Genomic DNA, 24297 nt, shown 5'->3' on the forward strand with positions numbered 1-24297 from the left:
CATAGAGAGAAGGAAGGTGAACCAAATCCAGAAGTTTTAAATGCTGAGGTAAATGAAATGATACTTAGAACTTTTTAAAAATATTCTAACACATTATATTGACAAATGAAATAATTCATCTCCAGTTCTTTAGTCCAACCGAAACCCAAACGGAGGAGTTAACTGAAAAACTCAATTTAACAAATGAGGAAATGACCCAAACTGAGGAAATAAAGGTTCCTAAAAAGTTTTTTGCTTGTAGGGTGATGAAGAGAACCTTCCTCAGGAAGGTGATGACGAAGAAGATGACAATCAAAGTCATCATGCGGATGAAGGTGAGAATCTAAATGCTGGTCTTGATAAAGAAGAAGATGAAGAACAAAGTCATCATGTACCAGAAGGAGAAACCCCAAATGATGGTGATGATGAAAAAGAAGACAAACAGAATCCACAAGAGAAGGTATAGCATGGCAATGAATTTTAATAAGGCAAACAGAATCATCAACACCATCTGTTTTTAACTTTCTCATATGTTTTTATGTTACAAAAAGACATCAAAGATAAATCATGTGTCGAGGGACCATCATTCGATCTTAAGTGTTTTAATTCACCTGAGGTATGTCAATTTAATTCACTTTTTGTTTTTTTTTTTGTATATATCATTGTTGATTTTTGTAAAAAGTACAAAGAAGACATTCATAAACACGTTTCTTTGTTACATCTTGATTTCAGGAAAAAAAGAGAAAGCTGGATAAGAAAAATAATATTGTTATTCCAAGAAAGAAGCAAAGAGTTGATGGTGATGGTGAGAAGCAAGAAGTTGATAGTGATGGTGAGAAGCATGTTCCAAGGAGAAGCAATCGGCTCACAACTCCATCATTTTCAACCATTACTCCATATAAAGCACCAAGAAACCCTGCCACATCTGCTATTCATCCAAAGTTTAACCCTTTCCTATCTCCAACTTTCCATGACGTTGAAGAATTAAATTATTGGAAGAGCTCAAATATCAGACCAGGGTTAGTGTGATGTTTTAACAATTCTCGTCAAATTTTAAAAGTAAGTTTTTAACCAAGTATAAGAGGATGTTTTTTGATAATTTCAGGGTGATAACGGATACAGAACCAATAACCTCACATTGGTTAAATTTGCTGGGGAGACCAGATACGAATTTGCAAGAAACGGTACTACTCACAAATTTTGTTTCGGTTTCTTTTGTGTTGGCTGGACTCATGAATGCTATTCTAAAAGTATTTTTCTTCTTTTAATTGTAGCATATCGATGCAGCTCTGGAATTACTTTGGTTGAGAAGAAACCAGTCCCATTTATTTCCACAACAAGAGACTTCCGAAAACAACCTTTGTGAGGCCAGACTTCTTTTCAAAATTGAAAGATGCATACTTCAATTTCAAGAAGGATAACTTTAAATCACAGTATGTGTTTCCAGAAGAAATCATTGATATTGTGAGTGGGAAGTTGCCTTCTGTTTGTCTTCCTACTAAGAAGTGGAAGGATCTCGATGGAGTTTATGGTAGTGCCTATAACTCTACATACAAACAGTACATTGGTATGGAAATAAGCTTCAAGTTCAGGAAGATTACTGTTTTTGATTGTCGAACTAATGAGAGTAAAGGAGACTTGGTGAAAACTCATGTTATACCATTTGCAGGTAAGAACTTATTTGATTATGATGTGATTCTTATGTTGAAGATATATATCTGAGAATTATTTGTGTGTATTGCAGAGATGATACCTTATCTCTTAGGCACTGAAAGAAACAGAGAAACAGTTGATGTGACTCCATTTAAAGTCTTGGGCCCTAAAAGGTTCTTACGTCGCATTAATATTGATGAAAATTTTGGATTATTCATTCTTAAAATGGTGGAATGTCACTCAATGGGCGTCGAAGAGATGATGAGTAGACTTCAAGAAGAGCTTTCAGAATATATAAGAGCCAAGTTATGCTTTGATATCTACCATGATATCATACTTAAGAAGATTGAGATGTTTAGAAGTTGATTTTTGTTATCAGATGGTAGACTCTTCTATGGAATTTACAATGGATTTATTGGAATCATATGTTGTGTGTTTTGGGATTATGATTTAAATGTTAAAATACTTAATTAATGGTGTGTTTTGTGAAACTTTTTTTAATTTTGAATGGTATTTGTACAGATTAGGGAAAGGATGAAAGTTATTTAGGAAGGAATTAGGTAAAATCAGGATGGCATTCCTCAAAAAAGAGAAAAAATCAAGATGGCATTTCTCAAATGCGCATTTTGGGGGTTTGAACCCTCGAGGTCGAGGATTTTCAAGTAGGAGAGTAACCAGTAGGCCAAAGCTTGTTATTCGAGAAATATATATAAATATAATAATATATCCTGAAAAATTGAGGAAGGATTTACAAAAAATCAGGATGGCATTCCTAAAAATGCAAGGATGGAACCCTCGAAGTGGAGGACTTTCAAGTGGGAGAGTAACCAGTAGGCCAAAGCCTGTTATTCGAATATTGCTTCATAACATTAGTTAATATCATTAAATATTTATGAAGAGATTAGAAAAAATCAAGATGGCATTTCTCAAATGAGCGTCCTTGGGGATCGAACCCTTGAAGTCAAGGATTTTCATGTGGGAGAGTAACCAGTAGGCCAAAGCCTGTTATTCAAGAAATAGATATAAACATAATAATATATCCTGAAATATTCAGGAAGGGTTTACAAAAAATAAGGATCGCATTCCTAAAAATGCGAGGATGGAACCTAGGGGGATCGAACCCTCGAAGTGGAGGACATTCAAGTGGGAAAGTAACCAGTAGGCCAAAGTCTGTTATTTGAATATTGTTTCATAACATTAGTTAATATCATTAAAATATTTATCAAGGTTTTACAAAAAATAAGGATGGCATTCCTAAAAATGCGAGTATGGAACCCAGGGGGATCGAACCCTCGAAGTGGAGGACATTCAAGTGGGAGATTAACCAGTAGGCCAAAGCCTGTTATTCGAATATTGTTTCATAACATTAGTTAGTATGAAATAATGATGCAGAAATGCATTCCCAACCTATAAAAACACAAAAACACAACAATGTGTGTATAAGAAACTGAAAGCATTCATAAATAACAACATAAAGGTAACACAAATTGCATCTGCTAAGAAACTTAATTATATTTAGGAAGGATTTTCTGAAATTCAGGATGACATTCCTTTAAATATGTTGTCTTAATGTTTCACAGAACAGAATGGCTACCCAATCAAATGAAAACTATTGAATTAAAGAATAGATTATTGTATAGTATGAAACACATCATCCTTGTTGTGTCATCCTCTACCACACCTACAAAAAAAAATGAAAAATGTTAAAATACATATCCCAAAAATGTCACATATTCAACATATAGCTTTGTTGTATGAAAGGTATCACTAACCGATAATCATATGGGAAGTCGGCATGTACTCTTATTGTGTCCTGATGTGCCACATCTACTGCACTTGTGACTCTGAAACTTTGAACCTGGCACCCCCAAATTCTCCAATAGATCGCTTTCTTTTTTTTGGTGGTCTCCCACTGTTTGGCTAACTAAATGGAGGTGCACAAAAGAATTCTTCTATAACATCAGGGAAAGTCCAATCATTTATATCTCCATTCGGGTGTATGCTTTCAGCATATACTTTAGCCCATGTCTCAGTCAAATAGCAAACATGAACAAACTGGTTTTCATCCCTATTTGAACGCTTTGCAGCAGCAATGGCGTGAATGCACGGAATTTTGTCGGTGTCAAAAACACAGCAACTGCAATGCATGTTCTTCAAGTGAACAATAAACTTGTTAATGTTGTCCTTCACCTCAAACTCGTCTTCATCAACTTGGAAAACGTCAAGTTTCATTGCATCTGAGAACCTTAATACCAACTTCTTCACTACTTGCGGCATGACAAGCTTGTAATGTTTAGCAGCCTTTTCACGTCTCTAATGAAACCACGAAGTCAAAGTTAACCTGATTGTCTCCAGAAGAGAAAGAACTGGCAACTCTCGTGGTTCTTTTAACATCGAATTAAATGACTCTGCAATGTTTGTTTTCATAATATTGTAATGATTTGAAGGAGCATAGGAACGAGCCCACTTTCTGAAATCAGCTTTTCGTAAATACTCAGCCAACTTAGGATTTGCATCTTGAATCTGGATGAATATTTTAGCAAACTCTTCACGAGTATAAGCTATGGTTGCAGATTCAACAGGTAGCAAATATGATTGACCCTTGAAACTTACTTTGATGTTGTTTCCAAGGTGGTATTTGCAGATTCTGTGATGTGATGCTGGATACAACTCTGTAAGTGCTTTTGCAATGGACGATGCACGATCAGAGACAAACACCAAATCTGGTGCATCAGGTATGATAGTACGTAGACACCTAAAAAAACCAATTCCAAGATTTATCATTTTCTAAATCGACAATAGCAAAGCCTATCGGGTATAGGTGATGATCTCCATCTTGTGTTGTAACTACTAATAAAGTTCCCTTAAATTTCCCCTTCAAGAATGTACCATCTATTGCAATCACTCTTCTCAGCAAATCAAAACCTCTTATCGATGGACCGAATGCAATGAACACTTATTTGAATTTAGTACCAGAGTCCATCTCAAGATAAACAACTGATCTTGGATTTTTTTCCTTAGCCATGAACAACCATTTTGCTATGTTATGGTAACTGTCCTCTGGAGTTCCTCTAACCAAAATCTGAGCTGCCTCTTTTGCCCTTCAAGCTTTTTGTATTTTATATGAACACCATGATCTAATCTAACTCTCTCAATTATCTGTTTTGGCTTGAGTCTAGCCTTCTTTTCTGCAAAATGACTGCAGATAAAAGAACCAAGAAGGTTTGCAGTGGCTTGCCTGTGGTTTGCATTCCTGTACGTTGTATCACAATTGTGTTCTCCCATATACTTAATCACTACAAAGAAATCAGATGACTTGAGCTTTGTTGCACGCATCATCCAGTTGCAACTAGGATCGACACATCCCAATATCAATCTCGTTCTGTCTGACCACAAAGATTTGAACTCAAACTTGAACTCAAGTGAAAACAGCCGCATCTTCATCATCAACTCTGCTTTGTTTTTGAAATATTTCCCCACATGTATATAATCAAACGCTTGAGTGTGATGTGAAAAACCTATAGCAATACCATCATAAATCACTTTTTCAGCAGTTGAACAGGTATCAGTATGTGATTCAGAAACTGTGGCGCCACTTGCACTTGGTTCATGAAACTCCTATAAACATAAGCACATTTTAAATGTAACAATTAGGGAATGCCTTCATTTCTGATAAAGACTTTAGGATGACTTTCCTGACATAAAGATATCAGACTTCATTTCACCATATCCTTCTTAATGAACAAAGAAAGATTATAACTAGATATATGACTCTATTATACATACTCACAGAAAGCACCTATTACAAAAAGCACTTCTGTATTCTATGATTTGTAAGACATTGTATTTTGAGTAAAAAAATAGAGCCTAGTTTACCTTGGTTAGATAACGAACTGATGCAACAGATATATCACTATTCGAAAACTGAAAACCTTGAATACATCGGGTGTTCTCTAAAGTAGTTGACTGAGTATTACTTTCAACATTGTCAGATTCAATATACAGCTACATTAAAAGAAAAAACAACATCAAATATAGAAAAGACATACTAATGCAGTAAGAAAACTACAGTTTATTCACTTACTGTTACACATAAACGATTCAACTCAGGGTCATCTTGAAACTTCCTGATAAACGTTTGTACTTGACGATCATTTCGCAAATACATTGGTGGAGAGTCTTCTACCATCTGATTGATCCTTGAAGAAAGCCTATAGCTAAGTTTGATATCATTCACTAAACAATCAAGTCCATAATCTTCAATTAACATCTAAGCTAAAACCTTATAAGAAATATTCTCATCTACTTTAGTAAGAGATCCTCCTTTTTTAGAATCAATTGAAAAATCCCAGACTCCTCTATCGTTTTGTTTCCACTCCCCACAAACTGAACATAACTCAATCATAGTCACTAATCAAGTTAGAGATCACCTTGCGATCGAGGCTAGATCTCGATCTGAATCGAGAGGAACCACTACCAAATTGAACTTGCGAATTGAGAGGAACCACAACCAAATTGAGCAAGATTGATCACTAAACTGACATCAAAGCTAGCCAAAGTTGACAGATATCGCCGGAAATGATGGAACACAACGACGGAGCTAATCGCCGGAAGATCTCGTCGGGAAAGTTTCGAAGAAGATCGGATCGATGAAGAGAAAATAATTGAAGTCTTAACCCAATTTGGGCTTATAAAATGTGAGGATAAAATAGTCATTATATTTATTAATGAATGGTATAATTGGAAAAATAAGGAATGTGTGGTATTTGAGGAAGAAAAACTATTTAGGTGGCATTTTAGGGCATTTCTCATAAAAAAATTTAATTATTATTTCTTTTTGGGTTTTTGGTCTTTTTACAGAAATATTGTGTCAATCTAGTAATGAGATACCATAGTATAGTATGTCAATTGAATTGTTTTTATCCAAATTTGGGTCAATTTAGTGTATTTTCACTTATTTAATACAAGTGTTTTTACTTGGAAAATTTCTTTATTTTTTTATTTAGGAATTATTTATCTATTTAATTATTATATGTTATCGGAAAACCCTCGGTAACTTGGTGCCTTCAGAAATTCATCGAAAATTTGGAACCCTCAGAAACCAAAAAAGAAGCCAATATGAAATTTTTGATAAAATGACTGGAAATATCAAAATGACCAACATTTCTCGTCCAATTCTTAACCAGTTCATCGGTTTCGGTTTTTTGGATGCTTGTTGGACGTTCTCTATACAGCAGACGATGTCTTCAACCATCGCAATTGAAAACTAAAGGATTAAATCTATAGGTTGCTCATAGATCCAATAAATCTTTAAAATTTGGTGTCTTGGTAAATTAAATATCATTTTTTTCCTTTCGGGTTTCGTTGAAATGTGCTATACTTGTGTTGAACTCATGAGTCCCATAAATTTGTTTTGTTTTGCTTTATTTTGTTTGATGTTATACTTGGGTTGGACTCATTGTTTTGCTTTGCTTTCTTTTGTTTTCTCTACGCATATTTCATAAGTTTTTGAAGTATGTTAATGAAACATGACAAAAATTGGAGTAAAAATACGCATAAAGGAACAAAGACACAAAGATAGCATTTAATTTGTATCTTTGTATATTTTGTAAACCGGTTTTCACATCAAATACATGTGTGTCATTCGGGTTGCTAAATCAAATATGACTACAAAAAAAATTGGAGTAAAAATGTGCATAAACGAACAAATATACAAAGGTTCAGCATTTGGCAGTTCAAAACTTTCTATTTTTAACAGATAATTTTTTCATATGTTCGCAAATCTAACTCGTTCACAACTTGAAGGTATTTTCACTGATTTTAACTTTAAACTTTGAAGGTTCAAAAGCTTAAAGCTTAAAGCTTTCAATTCATTGGTGATTTTAGGGTTTGTTCTACTGGTTATAAAATGAATTTTTAATCATATAGGAGATGTTGACACTGCTTGATGTAAGGTATATTTTGGCTCATCGTTGCTACTTTTCAATTTTTTAGTGTGTTTCATTATGGGAAGAGTTGTAGCCTATAGGGACTGCTTGATCTAAGTTCTGTAAGGCTGGCGAGTGCCCACTTAGCAAAAAAATGAAGCCCTATACGTAACCATTTTAAAATAGTTTTTATAAGGTAAATTTTAAAAGTTAAAACAAAATTTTAAGAGTTTATAAAATAGAGGCCTATTTTGGAATAATAGATAAATAAAGATTAAAATTTGAGACCAAATCTTAAACTTTTTGAAAATGAGACCTATATTTACAATGTAAAGGTTTAGTTGGACCTAATTTTTTTACTAAAATTTTCAAAAAAAAAAATAGAAGCCCAATACATTTGTTCATAGGAATGTGCCGCAGGCCGGGCCGGGCCTGAGACTGGCCTCAGGTCTCGCTCTCTCGTGGAAACTTCAAAGACATGCTAATGCTAGCGAGCTTTGTCATTGATGATTGTGAACACTGATCTTTCTCTAGTGTATTTTGTTGTCGCTGTTTAGTACTTATTCTGTTAGATTATTTTGTTGGTGTACAAATCGATGAATTTTGTGTGTCTCATTGAGAAATGATTCACATACATATATACGGAATAATGTATCTCTGGACCTAAATGCTATGATACTCCTGAATATACAACAATAATGAAAGAAAAATAAATAATCCAATCCCTAAACACACGAGATTGTTTAATACTCCAATACCCTCCCGCAAACAGGAGCATGGAAGTTCAAAAGGCCCAGTTTATCCCAAAAATCGTCAAATGACTGTTTACCAAGTGTTTGTGCACAACTATCAACATGAATCAGTGTTAAAAATACCATGTTATATCTTTTCACGAATGAAATGGCAATCATTCTTGATATGCTTCGTACGCTCCTGGAAAACTGGGTTTGTGGCAATGTATATCGCTGATTTGCTATCGCAACATAGATGCATTGGTTGATCATGTGAAACACCAAGATCGTGTAGGACACGCTTCAGCCATAAAAGCTCTCTACATAGCACGGTGTGTTGCTTCTTGGCTTTCCATGAGATTGGAGACTCGCAAATTGTAAAAATACCCAGATACCGATCGTCGTGAGTTCTTACAACTCGACCAATCAGAATCACACCATCCTGTAATATGAAAATTGTGTTGTGCTTTGAGTAGAATCCCTTTTCCAGCAGTCCCTTTCAAATAACACAATGCTCGTAAAGCTGCTTGCCATTGATCTACCCGTGGAGTCTTCATATATTATGCCAGAACGTGTACACAATAAGCCAAATCTGGTCGTGTTAATACCAAATAGATCAATTTCCTAATCAAATGCCGATACGGCTCAGGATCTGGAAGCAAAGGTGAAATAGAACGGGAGAGACTATGAGATTTCTCTAACGGAAACGCAACAGGTTTACACCCCATCAAGCTTGCTTCCTGGACAATCTCCAGAGCATATTTCCTCTGATTAAAGTAAAATCCCTTTGAACTTCAGGCAACCTCAATGCCTAAGAAGTATTTCATAGCACCAAGATCCTTCATTTTGAAACAAGTAGCCAAGTATTATTTGAAGGTATGCATAGTGGTATCCGAGTTTCTAGTAACGATCATATCATCAATATAAATCAATAGATGTATTTGTATCCCACGTTTGTCAAACGTAAACAAAGAGTAATCAGAAGGAGATTGTTGAAACCCATACTTGCGCAATGATGTTGTTAGCTTTTGAAACCAGTAGCGAGGAGCCTGCTTCAACCCATACAAAGACTTGTGCAGTCTACAAACCTTCTTCTCATCACTCGCAAAATAACCAGGTTGGAGGCTTCATGTAAACTTCTTCGGTGAGATCTGCATGGAGGAAAACATTATGCACATCCATTTGATGGACAGGCCAGTTTTTTCCAGCAGCAACTTCCAAGAACATGCGTAGTGTTTGTATTTGAGCAATCAGAGCAAACGTTTCACCATAGTCTTTCCCTTCAACTTGACTGTTTCCCAATGTAACTAAACGCACCTTGTATCGCTCAATGGATCCATCAGAGTTGAGCTTGATCTTTTAAACCCATTTTGAGCCAATTCGCTTTCTTGTCTGGTGGTAAATCTTCAATGGTCCAAGTATCATTTTCCTCAAGAGAAACAATTTCATAACCCATGGCCTTGGTTCAAACTTTCCTTTTAACCGCTTGTTTAAACGTTTTTGGCTCAACAGCATCTGTGATTGCAACCAAATATGCTTGATGAGTAGATGAAAATCGAGCAGTAGTAACATAGTTTTGGATAGGATACAAAGATTTAGAATTACCCAGCGTATGTGTCTACACGGAGTTAGTCTGATAATCCTTAAATCAAATCGGCAGTTGACATGGTCGTTTGCCCCTGTGACTGGGAATAACCGACGGTGCTAGCAGCGTAGAGATTGGTGGCACGGGCGGAGTGATAGGCGAACGTGATTCAGTTCTTGACTCTGACAACAGAGATGAAGAAGTCGACGAATCAGGATTGTTGGAGGAAGAAGATGCAATTGATTCTATTGATGTTACCTCAGCTGGTGGGCTTGTGACAGTAACGGATGAGAGATCACTGCCCCTGTATTTTACGTGAGCACAAGGCTGTTTCAATGTCGCACGCCCATTCTTTGTAGTTCATCCCCTTCAGCAGGCCCGGCCCATAGGGGAAGCCACTGAAGCCAAAGATTCGGACCACTAATTTTAAAGGCTTTTTCCACTTAAAAATCTGTTAAACAATGATTGCTCGAGTATTTACCCGATACACTTAACTGCAAGGCAGTTTATGCGGGGTCGAATCCACAAGGACCAATGGTACATTAAATATTTGCGAGACTTGTAAATAGCTAAAGCGAACGAAAGTTTGTTTGTTTTGGTTTCAGAAATTATAAATAAAAATGCAATAAATAAAATGATTTAACTTATGGGATTAAAACATTGGGCTATAGGGTATTTCAGAGATCAATGACCAATGGGGAAATGAAACAAGGAATTCAATAGTTAAGAACCGTTCTAGAACATGAAAACAAGATTTGACTAACCCTCTTTCAAGGTATTAATCACTAAAGTTGACTACTCAATTACTAAACTTTCATTTGTAATCTCCTAATCAAATTTGCATTATCAAACAAGTTCACTAAGTTCACAATATCCCCTAACATCAACTTTCTCAGGTTAGAGAAATATTGCTCAATTCATATTGGTTCAGGCATTCTATCGAAAACTTGTGATGCGTAGAAAGACCTAGAATCTAGAACAAGGTGATCAGTCCTATTCTAGCATTAAGAGCATATGAATCAAAGAACCACAAAGAAAATAGAATTCCCAAGCAACAACTGAACCATTAAATCATTTGATCCCCTACATAGAACCCTAAAACCCAATTAGGTGACTACTCACACATAGCAAAAGAGAAAACAAAAATCATAGATAAAGAAAACAAGATTAAATTGCATAAATAATAAGAAAGGGTTTAGTAATCTTCTCCAAATTTTCAATGAGGATGGATCTCTAAAATCCCAAAAGAGCGGCTTACAAAAAGTCTCAGGTTGCAGAAAAACTCAGAAAAATAGAATATAGCATCGCCCCCTTGCTAATTAGGTTTTGGGGGTATTTATACCCTTATTAAAATAAAATATATAAAATCAAAAAATGAGAATAGAAAACTTTAGAAAAAGGAAATAAGTGTCTGAATTGTATTCAAAACAGACTTCACCAGACTTTAATAGACTTGTGAATAAATTTCACCAAACTTGTCTGCAGACTTCAAACTTCACCAGACTTGTCTTCAAACTTCACCAGACTTCTCCAGACTTGTCTACAAACTTCACCAAACTTGTCTACAGACTTCACCAGACCTCTTCAGACTTCAACAAACTTGTCTACAGACTTTACTAGACTTCTTTAGACTTGTCCAAACTTCATGCTTCAGTTCAACTTAAAGATATCCAAAAGTCACTTCCTGCTTCTTTATTCCAATTAAGCTCGAATCCAACCAAAAGACTCCAAATCTAGCACATTGTCTCCACACCTAATCACAACTCAAGAAAAGACCAAAAAGACACAAAAGACGGACAAAGATGCGACAAATGACTCAAAACAAATATTAAATGAAGGACAAAAGACACCAAAAACAAAATACATCAACTCCCCCCGACTTGGATCTTTGCTTGTCCTCAAGCAAAGCAAAAACCTTTGTCAAGGAAAGAGGTTTGAAAACGCGAGAACTCACATATTCTTCTAGGATCATGCTCTCAAACAATTGCCTGCAAACCACTATCACAAAGCTCATATCAAACCGTACTAAATCGTACTTCGCCATGACCATAGCAACTTCATTAAATCCCAAGTACACAAAGAGTTTAGAGTCATAACTTGACCTTTTAACATTCATTAGTGAATGCGTGCACTCTCACAAAGGGGATATCGAACACATTATGGTCTAGGTGTAAGGGCAATTTCAAGGTGGCTCAAGTGTTTAAGTTTTCCAAAAATGCGAACGGATGCAAATCATTATGCAAAATCACAGTGAGACACAGACCAATTAGGAGGTACACAGCTTCCCTCTAACTCGGATCAAACCAACCAACGCAAAACCCAAACAAATCATTATTGTTCTAAATGCTTTTGATAAATAAATAAGAGCACTCTGAATTTTCCGGTTCAATTCTTACTCCTTTCCCATTTTATTCATTTTTTTTATTATTCTCAGGTTTTTTTTTTTATATGGGGGAGTGGAACCGGCTCTCGCTCAACACATGCTTATGAACTTAACCACACAACCACAAAAACTCAATATCAATCACCCAAACAAACTACAATGACAATCCTAACTATAGGAAAGCTATCTCGGTCTGTATACTCCATAGTTTTTGCACATGAATGCACATGAATGCACATGATGATGATGATCAAAGAATGTGAGTGGTATGAAACAAGGATATGGGTAAAGGTGTGGTACTAGACTAAAAATGAGTCTACCCATTCAGAGTTTTCAAAGAGTGGTAAAAATGGTGTAAACTAAACTCTGAATGTAGGATCCATTACATGATTCTCAACCCCCTAAGTGAGATATAATAAGTCCATATTAAGTCCAAATAAGCAAGGCCAAGCTCAAATCATCCAAATTTCAAAGCGACAAGAATTATTGAAGTGATCAAGTCATGATTTTTTTCTAAACTTCCAAGTCATCCTTAAACTATGATAGATGGTCCCAAGGCAATGAATCAAACATGGTGCAATTCCCTAAGAAAAGCTCATAATTCTCAACCAGCACTTTGACTCAATAAAACACACTTTTGACTTTTGACGATAAAACAAATTGACCGACTCAAAAGAAAGCAACAAAGGATTACATGAGGATTTTCCTTGATCATTTTGGGCTTAACCTTGCATGTAGCACTAACCTTTTTTATTGGAATTTGAAGGTCTCCATCCAGGATTTCCTTGACCTCACTCCAACCAATGCATGTCTTCACATACTTATCCCTAGGATCATCAATGGTTTCAATTGAAAAGGCTTGTCTTCCAATAGTAGGTTTTTTCAGCAACCTTTTCATGTCAAACTCCTGAGTATGGTCACCAATCTGCAAGTGAATTTGCTGTTTTTTTACATCAATCATAGCCCCAGCGGTATGTAAGAATGGGCGACCAAGAATGAGAGGATCATGTGGTTCTTTATCAAGCTCCAAAACTGTGAAGTCAGTTCGGATGTAGAAGTTCCCAACTCTAACATGCACATCCTCCACCAACCCAACTGGAGATCGCACAGAACGATCAGCAAGCACTAAGGAAATCCTTGACGGTTTGAAATTGGTAATTCCCAAACGCTCTGACACAGAAAGCGGCATCAAATTAACACTAGCTCCCAAGTCACATAAGCATTTCGCAAACATGAATCTCCCAATTTGGCAAGGTAGTACAAAACTCCCTGGATCTCCAAGCTTCTTAGGAATTTCAATCGGGATGATGGCATTTCACTCAGAACTAACCATCTCTACCTCCTCTTTTAAGTGTGCCATTGCAAGGATTTTCTCCTTGTTCCTTTGATGTTTTTCCTGCTTCTCAAAATGCACATATGCCTTCCCAATTGAAATCATCATGACCCCTTATTCAATGCTCTTCTTGTAAGACAAGACATCCTTCAAACATTTCTTGTATGTTTTTGTATTCATTAATGACTCTAGGAATGGGAGTTTGATGTGAAACTCTTTCATAATTCATCAAAGAGAGCTTTTGCCTTTTTAGCCTGCATTTTAGCTTCCATTAGACGACCTGGAAATGGGAGCTTAGGAACATATGGTGGTGGTGCAACGTATGGTGGCTCATCATCTCCTACAATCTCATCATCTACAGCAACATCAACAACAAGAACTTCCATATCAGAAATAATACTCTCATTTGCAGCTTCTTGAAGACCTCTCTCAGGAACTTCTCTAGGTTCTTCTTGAATTATAACAGCATAACAATGCTCTTTATTTTTGGATTCACTTTTCCCTAGTAAAACATCTGATGTTCGCGTAGAGGTGGAAGAAATCTGAGCTACTTAGTTCTCAAGAGTTTTAACATGTGAAGATAGTGTTGTGAACTTCCCATTGAGATCACGATACATGCTGTCCACCTTAACATTGATTTCAGCAGCATTCTTCACCTGAACTTCAAGAATCTACTGCATCATCAACTTCATTTCATTATCCCCTGAAGAAGACGTAGAAGTGTTGCTCACAGGAGTTTGAACTGGTGCTGGTAACTTCCCTGGAAGTTGTTACATTGAGGTTTTTGCTTAAAACCTCCTTGACCATATCCATTTCCCTGTCCTTGTCCCTGAGGCACAAATGGCTTATTGTAGTTTCCTTGCCTGGTATAAACTGCTTTTGTTGAGACTGTTGTGGTGGATATACCTGATCTTGTGGGTTCTCAACATTAGTGCTCTGGTAAGAGAGGTTGGGGTGATTCCTGTAGCCCTCGTTGAAACCATTGTTCTGATATTCCTGGTTCATGAAATTCAGCTCAGCTTGTAGTTCCTCATAACCATTCCCAAGACCTTCCTGATAAAACTTACCATCACCAGTATCATCACAGAAATTCAAACTCCTCTGATCTCTTCTCAAAAGCTGCTCTACTTTTGCAGTCAACTGAGCAATTTGTTTTGATTCTCCTCCTCCACTACTTCTCAATGTCCTATCATAGTCAACACAATGGTTACTGTTGCTAGCAGCTAGGTTCTCAATCAAAATCTCAGCTTCTCCTTCTCTTTTGGTCATGAAGTCCCCATTACTAGTTGTACCCAGGGCCATCTTATACCTCTCATCAACCCCTCTGTAGAACGTGTTGATGAGTGATTCTGGTGTGAATCCATGGTGAGGACATTCTCTCTTAGTAGTCTTTGAACCTTTCCCAAGCCTCATGGAATGACTCAGTAGCATGCTGCTGGAAGCCTGAAATCTTATTCCTAAGAAGAGTATTCCTTGCTTGAGTAAAATATTGTCCCAAGAACGCAGCTTTATACTCATCCCATGTTCGAATGGTATCTCCCTTCAAAGACTTAAACCAACGATGAGCTTTATCACTCAGAGAAAATGAGAACAACTTGCATTTGACAGCATCATCAGGTATCCCATTCATTCGCGTCGTGCCACATATATCCTCAAAGTACTCCAAATGATAAACTGGGTTCTCTGACAGTAGACCATGAAACTGATTTTGCTTCACTAAACCCAACAGTGCCTGTTTGATCTCAAAATCATTTCTGGCGATTGGAGGATGTTGGATACCTCTGCGGTACATCTCAGCGTTGAGAGCATCATGTTCCCTCAAAATCTGTCGAACATTTGCCGGTCTTTGATTAAAAGCATCTAAACGGGTAGCTTCACGTCGCACAGCTTCTCTTTGTGCAGCTGCACAGGCAGCATCTCCACCAGCAGGAGGATTAACGTTCCCAGCAGGAGGGGGATCCTCAAACTCTCCATGATGTTCATCTTCATGATGTTCATCATCCACATTGCCAACATTTCGACCAGCTAAACCATCATCCATTTCAGCAAGTCTTTTCTTTCTCCTATTCTCTCTCTCAAACTTTCCCAAGTCTTCATGATATTGTTCTAGGTGTGAAGAGCCTGCACTGCGGGTCATACACCTGAAAACACCAAAAAGACAGAAAAGCTTTGGTTACCAGCTGTAAATAAAAATACTCTAGACTATAAACTAATCATAAATCTCTAGGTAACGCAATTGGTCCCCGGCAACGGCGCCAACTTGATTGCTCGAGTATTTACCCGATAAACTTAACCGCAAGGCAATATATGCGGGATCGAATCCACAAGGACCAATGGTACACTAAAGATTTTCGAGACTTGTAAATAGCTAAAGCGAACGAAAGTTTGTTTGTTTGGTTTCAGAAATTGTAAATAAAAATGCAATAAATAAAACGATTTAACTTATGCGATTAAAACATTGGGCTATAGGGTATTTCAGAGATCAATGACCAATGGGAAAATGAAACAAGGATTTCAATAGTTAAGAACCGTTCTAGAACATGAACACAAGATTTGACTAACCCGCTTTCAAGGTATTAATCACTAAAGTTGACTACTCAATTACTAAACTTTCATTTGTAATCTCCTAATCAAATTTGCATTATCAAACAAGTTCACTAAGTTCACAATATCCCCTAACATCAACTTTCGCAGGTTAGAGAAATATTGCTCAATTCATATTGGTTAAGGCATTCTATCGAACACTTGTGATGCGTAGAAAGACCTAGAATCTAGAACAAGGTGATCAGTCTTATTCTAGCATTAAGAGCATATGAATCAAAGAACCACAAAGAAAAAATAGAATTCCCAAGCAACAATTGAACCATTAAATCATTTGATCCCCTACTTAGAACCCTAAAACCCAATTAGGTGACTACTCACACATAGCAAAAGAGAGAACAAAAATCGTAGATAAAGAAAACATGATTAAATTGCAGAAATAATAAGAAAGGGTTTAGAAATCTTCTCCAAATTTTCAATGAGGATGGATCTCTAGAATCCCAAAAGAGCGGCTTACAAAAAGTCTCAGGTTGCAGAAAAACTCAGAAAAATAGAATTTAGCATCGCACCCCTTGCTAATTAGGGTTTGGGGGTATTTATACCCTTATTAAAATAAAATATATAAAATCAAAAATGAGAATAGAAAAGTTTAGAAAAAGAAAATAAGTGTCTGGAATGTAGTCAAAACAGACTTCACCAGACTTCAATAGACTTGTGAATAAATTTCACCAGACTTGTCTACAGACTTCAAACTTCACCAGACTTGTCTTCAAACTTCACCAGACTTCTCCAGACTTGTCTACAGATTTCACCAGACTTCTCCAGACTTGTCTACAGACTTCACCAGACCTCTCCAGACTTCAACATACTTGTCTACAGACTTTACTAGACTTCTTTAGACTTGTCCAAACTTCATTCTTCAGTTCAACTTAAAGATATCCAGAAGTCACTTCCTGCTGCTTTATTCAAATTAAGCTCGAATCCAACCAAAAAACTCCAAATCTAGCACATTGTCTCCACAACTAATCACAACAGAAGAAAAGACCAAAAAGACACAAAAGACGGACAAAGATGCGACAAATGACTCAAAACGAATATTAAATGAAAGACAAAAGACACCAAAAACACAATACATCAAACAAAAGGCCTTTTTTGTAGAATATGTATAAAAGTTTTTTTACTTAGATGTAAAAGGCCTTTTTTCTTTTCTATAATATGTAAAAGGCCTTACAAAATAAAGTTGTGGCATTCTGTAGAAAACTTAAAACTTTTGTAATATAATAAAAGGGCACATTTTTAAATTTTTGCGTAGGGCTCTCGTGATTGCTGGACCGACACTTCCCTTCAGCAATGGATGAGAGATCACTGCCCCTGGATTGTCAGCCTCACCTCCACAGTCATCGTGTTCGTGTTCATCGGGTTCGAGAAAGTCATTGTAACCATGATCGAAAATTTTTTTTAGAGGTTTTGTATTTCAGGCTTTGATACCATGAACAAATCGATGAATTATGTGTGTCTCATCACATACATATATACATAATAATGTATTCTGGACAAAAAATGTTTTGATTTAAAAAAGTAGGGTTCGCCCTAGTTAAAACTCTCTCCCAGGCACAGAAGTCGAGATAGCCGCTCATCCCCAAGATGAGTCTTCGTCGGCGACAATTCTCAAACTCTACCTACTATTAAACGGCCTTCTTCATCTATCTTCTCGGACCCACTCGTCCGAAGACCTTACCTCGCATTTTGTCGGCCTCTAGTTGCCGGCGAGATCTTTCTTCCTTATTTTCACCATGGTTTCTGGTGAGATATTCCCGATTCCTTCTCTCTCTTTCCGCAAGCCACTCGCAGCGCTGGTGAGCAAATCAGCCAAATCTTCGTATTCAACTTTGTCACTATCAAGTGAAGAACATTTTGCGGAGTACTCTCCACACACTGGTTCCACCAGAGTCACCGGATCCGCCGCACATACCTGACTCATCTCCTTCTCTTGTGTTGCTCATCACTCTCTCCTCATGTCCACAAAGCAGTTTCTGCTTTTTTGACCACGGGTTATGCTTCGAGTTGACGGATGTCGTAGCCAAAATTCCCTCACTTGAGTTCTCGCGGCATGGTAAATCTAGATCTGCTCCCGTTGAACGCCGTCAACGGCTACTCCTTCTTCGTAGAGGAGATCCGCCTCCCTTCACTGGTCTCTGCTCAGCCAGTTTCTCCCATTGTCTCATTTCCGGAAAGATCCTCTTGACACTTCCCCTAAACCTAGCTGTCTGTTCTTTTCTCACTCACACCACTCACGGCTTTGCTTTATGGTGGGCCTTGACCTGGGCCAGATTGTCATGTGGTCTAGTCCGTTATTCATCCACTTCCTCCCATGTGGAGTGATTGCTCCTTTCATGTAAAAGGGAAAGAGCATGAATCAGCTTAGTGGTTAAGATGTATTGTTTTAACTTACTAGATTTGATGGTTTTATCAAAAGCTAAGCATCAAAAGTAATATCTGCAAATTGTGCAAGTGTATCGTTGTAGCTCCAATGTACAACTCTTATTCCGTAAGGGTCTTTTTGTAGCTTTATTCCTATATATCTCATTTTCCTCCTCATGAGTTAGATCACTTAAACTTAGTCCTTCTTTTTTGGAGAAATTGTTCTCATCAAAATCCTCCATTATAGAGTGAATTATGGTATCTTTATTTTTACTGGATATTGCTGTTAAAAACTTCACCTCAACCATACATGCGAGAACGCATCTTGGCGGTACGAACACACTTGGAAAGATGGTCTTTGTAGTGCCATACTCTGAGCCCCTTGTATCCTCCTGTGAGAAAAGAGTTGCTTTTAAATTCTTCTTTGAGCAAAGAGAGACCCTTTTGGTGTATATCCCTCAACTGTGAGGTGTGTGTATTCTCATAACAGTATCAAATGGGAGAAAACATGTTTTTCCGTCATTGATGTCTATCTCAGGGGGAATTGATACGCTTGTGTATCATTGTACACCAACCATACTCAAGGGCTTTATCTCTCTACGAAGCTTATTGCTTGGCTCGGGACCGTGGATGGCAATCGTATGGTTTCGGGTTTCTCTTCTATTTGCAGACTATGGTTCTGTGACTGCGAGAAGTAATTCTCGTCCTTCTTGCGACCTCCCTTTTCAGGGAATGGATGTTTCGACACTTCAGGCGCAATATTGGAAGCGTAAAACTGCTAGGAATCTTATGTATCCTATGCGGCAATGTTTATCATCGGAGTTATCAGTCTGGCAACAGATCACACTCCCCGTATTTGGATGGCCTACTAGCATAGTAGAGCTCTTTATCTTTTGGGTCTTTAATCCCTTTGTTTTAGCTTCTAAGCCTAGTTATGTTTCTTTCTGTTTTATTTCATGGTTTTTTGTATCATGTGTTGTATACAACATACCATGGTCAAGTTTCCTCTTCTGTAACTTTACTGGTCTGCGTTCGGCTCCCCTTAAAGGAGAGTTTGTAAACCTGTAACTTAATCTAAAGGAATGTTTGTCGACAAAAAAAAAAAAAAAAATGTATTCTGGACCTAAGTGCTATGATACTCGCGAATATACAACAATAATGAAAGGAAACTAAATAATCCAATCCCTAAACATACGGGATTGATTAATACTCCAATAGTTGGTTCTTGCAGCTTGTTGGTTGTGTCATGTGTGTTTTTTTTTGTTTTGTAGATTTTCGCTCTTCTCTGCTTCCTGTGTATCTATGCAACCGTCTCTCTAAAACGGAAAATGGTATAAAACCTAACATAATTATATACCAAATATAAACTTTTACTTTTATATTAAATGGTTACAAAGCAAATCAGTTCAACTAGAATACAAGGATTATAATTGCCCCACACACAAAAAAAATACATACACGTCTATTCTATATATGTATATGGTTCTCTTGAACAGCCTTTTGATTCAGAGATTAACATAGCTACCTAACATCTAGTACAATCACGGAGTCTTCATAAAAAGAAAAACAACAATCTTTAGTACTTGGGTCTAAGACCATCAATGGAGCTTTGCTTTGTCGGACTTCTTAAGTTAATAACGGAAAAAGATGAAGAAACAAGACAAGTATTTTTTCAAGAGGTCTTTCAATATAGGTATACCACCGAACATTTATAATTTTATATAGTACAGTCACGAACTCCTTTACAAAATGTATTTTCTCTATTTCTCTAAGCATATCACTTTTTTTTTTTTTTTTAAATAGATACCGGATATATTACTTTTTTAAAAAAGTTTCGTACAGAGTAGGAGAATTTGACATGAGTAGCTTTACTTATAATAGATACTATAAGCTAGGGAACTTGGACGTTCGCGAACCATAAGTAGAGGTAGGTGTCTTGTGGAGTGACTGCTACTGTGAAGGCTCGATGACGATGAGTCTCCTCTCTGTCCAGTCCTGTCAGTCGCCGTCGCATTAGAACTTGAATTTCCCTCCTGATCCTCTCTCCAGTGCAGAAATTGGCAGAGTGAAGCCTTCTGTTACGCTCCGACCAAATGCTGTGTATTAAGGCTTGAAACACCAGCTTGCAAATGATATTAAGTTTTCTGTTGGGTGTCGGCTTCTTCAGCCAGATAAGAAGACCGTTGAAGTTTGAGGAGATTGGAGGAGCTAGGTGAGCGAAGAAGTCCATCCAGAGATCGCAGGAGTAGGGGCATTGAAAGAACAAATGATCTCTGCTCTCCTCTCCTGAAGCACAGAGAAGACAGCTTGAAGGAACCTGCAAATTCCAGTTTCTCAAACGATCCCTTGTTGTTAGTCGATTGAGAACCGTGAGCCAGGACATGAAAGCCAATTTCGGTATATGTTCTTTAAACCAAATCTGGGTATGACAAGGAAAACTGATGCGAAGAATCGTGTTAGAGAGCGATCGAGAATCCTGGAATGTTTAAATAGGAAGTGTAATTAAATACTTTCATCCAAATACTTATCTTGAAATACATATTATAATGTTTTCTTGACTCTAATAAATTTATTTGCAAAAATAAATAGTAAAACTTAAATTATAAATGTTAAACATTTCAACCAAAACCCAATGTATATTTCTAAACTAGAAAAAACTACATTTTCATCCAAAAATAATTAATGACATAAGAAATACTATATAACATAAGAAATACTACCAAAAAATAAAACATAATTTAATTTTTAATTATTAATTATAAAAATATATTCCCGGTGGGAACCTAATTCTTTTCATTTATATAGAATTCAAAATCATTACTATTTACCATTTTCTTCGTTTACCACTTTAGAATTCTCATTTTTACTATTCATCTAAATCTCTTTAGATTTCCTTAACGATAATCTAAGAAAACGATTTGAAGCGACCAAAGCATCATTACGACTTCCTTAATTAAGATCGATCGTTCGGAGAGCATTCACTAAAAACTTTATATTATATAGTTCAGAAATCTTTATCAATAAAATATTTTGTTCTCCCTTTGTGCAGTAAAAATGTATACAAATCTGTTAAACTTATCCCCAAATCCTAAAGTAATTGCGTCCATATAAAAGTTGTTTTTTGATGATCAATTCCAATTTGGGTGACATTCATATGTGAACATCTTTTAAATATACATATATATGGTTTTATATCAACATGCATATGCATAAATATAAATCATCTCTATATAAGTAAAAGAGAAGTACAAATTCGAAAATTGCTCAAAATTTCCCAGATTGTCATTCAATTTGTTGTAAAGGAGAATGTATATTGAAATTGGAAGAGGTAATTTTGTAAAAAAACTAAGGAATCGACATTACCCAATCCGTTTGGAGAAAGGATCCGCGTCCTTTCACTTATAACCCGGTTTGAATGTTGTTGGGCTTCACGTGAATGTCGTTTTGGCCTGTACGAAAACCACCAAAAAAGCCTTGCCCATTAGTTGTTTCACACATAATCGAAAGAATATACGAATAAAAAGAAATCTTCAAAACTTAATCACCACAAAATCTCGATTCTATTTCTAAAAAAATCATAACTATCTAACAAACCAAAATTCCATAATCAACGCTCAAATCTTTCGTCATATATTGAATATTTCCCGTAAATCAACCATCATTCATTCTAAATTGGCGAAGTATCTTTTTCTGTTAAGCGTATCCAAGACTTTTTGCTTTCACAAAAAACTAACATTCAAACTTTTTTACCTAAACCCTAAACTACTATTCATCTATAAATATGATCATCAAACACTTACCATTCCTCTTTTAAAAGTCGTTAAACACACAAAAAGTATTGCCAATGGCTGCAGCTTGGCATTCATCCGAGATGTTAAGCCTTAGAAGACTTCATGGAAAGTTCAAGTTTGGATTCTTCATACCTGGAAGACGTATAGAGCAAAATTTGGTGAAACCTTGGACATGGTACTCGCTGACGTTCAAGTGAAGTGAGTATAAAGAATTTTTTTAAAACTATCACTATTTTGTATACATACATATTCAAGTTGTATTCTTATAAAACTAAACAAATCTAATGTTATTTCAGGGTACAAAGATCCACGCTTCCATGAAAAATGACTTGATGAACTGGTGTGGAAACAAGATCATTCCAGGAGAATGGAGATCAGTTGAACATTTTTCCTTTGTCAATTTGGGATAAAATTCCATCTTTTTTATAAAAAAAAAACAGATTTTGAAATTAAGGTCTCTTTGATTCATATTAAAACCTGAATTAAGTTATTTGAGATGCTTACTTCAACGAAAACAAACTTACAAAATTTATATTCGATTTTGAAATTGTATAAACCCCAAATTTTGAATTTGGTTTTTCATGATTATCAGTATATAATCGGAAATTATTGTCATCAGATTTACAAATATTTTTTGGGTAATGTTCAATTCGAAAGGTATATGTTATTTGAATTGCGAACTGGGTTAAATTTGAAGATCAACAACCACATAAATTATAAAACAAAGTTGTAAATTGGTTAGTTACGAACCTCGGATCCACCAGAATCGGGTGCTTTTGTTGGAGTCTCATCTTTGATTAAACCTACACAATAGAATCAAGTATGAAAACAAGAGAAATTACAAGAAGAAAGAATAAGAAAAGAAGAAGGGAGTTGTTCTTCTCTTCTCTCTCTCTGCCTCGACGACAACGAAAGGAGTTGTTGTGTCGTAAGGTGGAGGAAGGAAAGTTGTATGGGCTTTGGTGTAGAATTGAAGGCCCAAATAGTAAATAAGTTATTTTGTGTTGTTAAGAAAAAAAATTAGAGTAAATAGGTTAAAATAAGTTGCAGTAGAAATGTTATCCTAAAATATTATTACATATTTGATTCATGTATAGTATAAATATCTAAAAATAATTTATAATGTATGTACATTAATTATCAGAATTTGAGTTTTTCTTTAAAAAAAATTATTGTAAATATTATATCTCATATCTCATATCAAAAGATTTGCAAATGGAACATTTTTTCTATAAAAACTTATAAGATATTAATGTCGTAAAGACACTAATGTAATATATGTGATACTATAAATAGTTTTGATGTATAAAAACTAAATTACTTACGAAATACAAAAATATTAATTTAAATAGGAAAAATATTAATTTATATTTAAAAACAATTTGATTTCTTTTAATTATTTTAAAATATATTTTAGAGGTCTGTCCTCTTGGACTTAACAAGGGTTATTGAACATAACATTGAACACACAAAATTTTAATATTTTTTCTTCCTAAACAAGTAGAAGAGGTTTTACAATCACATAGAAGTCTATGCGGATTGCGGGTTTTAGTGGATAAGCCTATGCGGGTTGCAGGTTTAGCGGGCAAGCCTATGCGAGTAGTAGCAAGGCCATGTAGATTACAAATCAGACAAGCTAAAATGGATGTGGGCTGATACATTTGACATAATAAACACAAAAATAATAGACAAAACGATATATAAGTTTAAAAAAGTGTGATATGTGTTAAATATACCGTGCATCAAAACCGAACAGAAAAACAAAAAATATTTGATTTTCATTCAATACACACACAAAATATATAAAACATTTTATTTTACTCTTTGACCTAGACACGAAAAATAAAGCATTCATAAATATAATATATCTAACAAAATAAAAAAAAATAATATACCCGCGTTGTATCGCGGGTTCAAACCTAGTATATATGATTAAGATAAACATATACCTCT

The 24297-nt window shown here is 35.9% G+C and overlaps 1 protein-coding gene, 1 long non-coding RNA gene, 1 other non-coding gene and 1 pseudogene across 3 annotated transcripts; 1 reads left to right on the plus strand and 3 right to left on the minus strand.

Annotated features, from left to right (window-relative positions):
• Positions 1-3552: 3552 nt before the first annotated feature.
• Positions 3553-5079, minus strand: LOC147921462 (uncharacterized; annotated as a pseudogene).
• A 9869-nt stretch (positions 5080-14948) lies between these two features.
• On the plus strand, positions 14949-15056 carry LOC147921463 (small nucleolar RNA R71). The gene has a single exon (XR_015589920.1). It is a non-coding gene; the product is annotated as a small nucleolar RNA R71 (small nucleolar RNA).
• A 5388-nt stretch (positions 15057-20444) lies between these two features.
• Positions 20445-20936, minus strand: LOC147921464 (uncharacterized). The gene has a single exon (XM_087497697.1). It carries the CDS (start codon positions 20934-20936, stop codon positions 20445-20447), a length of 492 nt encoding a protein of 163 aa, XP_087353823.1.
• Positions 20937-21718: 782 nt separating this feature from the next.
• On the minus strand, positions 21719-23245 carry LOC147921465 (uncharacterized). Its single transcript, XR_015588741.1, has 3 exons — positions 23095-23245; positions 22354-22476; positions 21719-22002 (listed from the first exon to the last, which is right to left on the minus strand). It is a non-coding gene; the product is annotated as an uncharacterized LOC147921465 (long non-coding RNA).
• Between the last annotated feature and the right edge of the window lie 1052 nt (positions 23246-24297).

This window comes from Camelina sativa, chromosome 18 (assembly GCF_030686135.1).
Source record: "Camelina sativa cultivar CO46 ecotype springtype chromosome 18, ASM3068613v1".
Taxonomy (NCBI): Eukaryota; Viridiplantae; Streptophyta; class Magnoliopsida; order Brassicales; family Brassicaceae; genus Camelina; species Camelina sativa.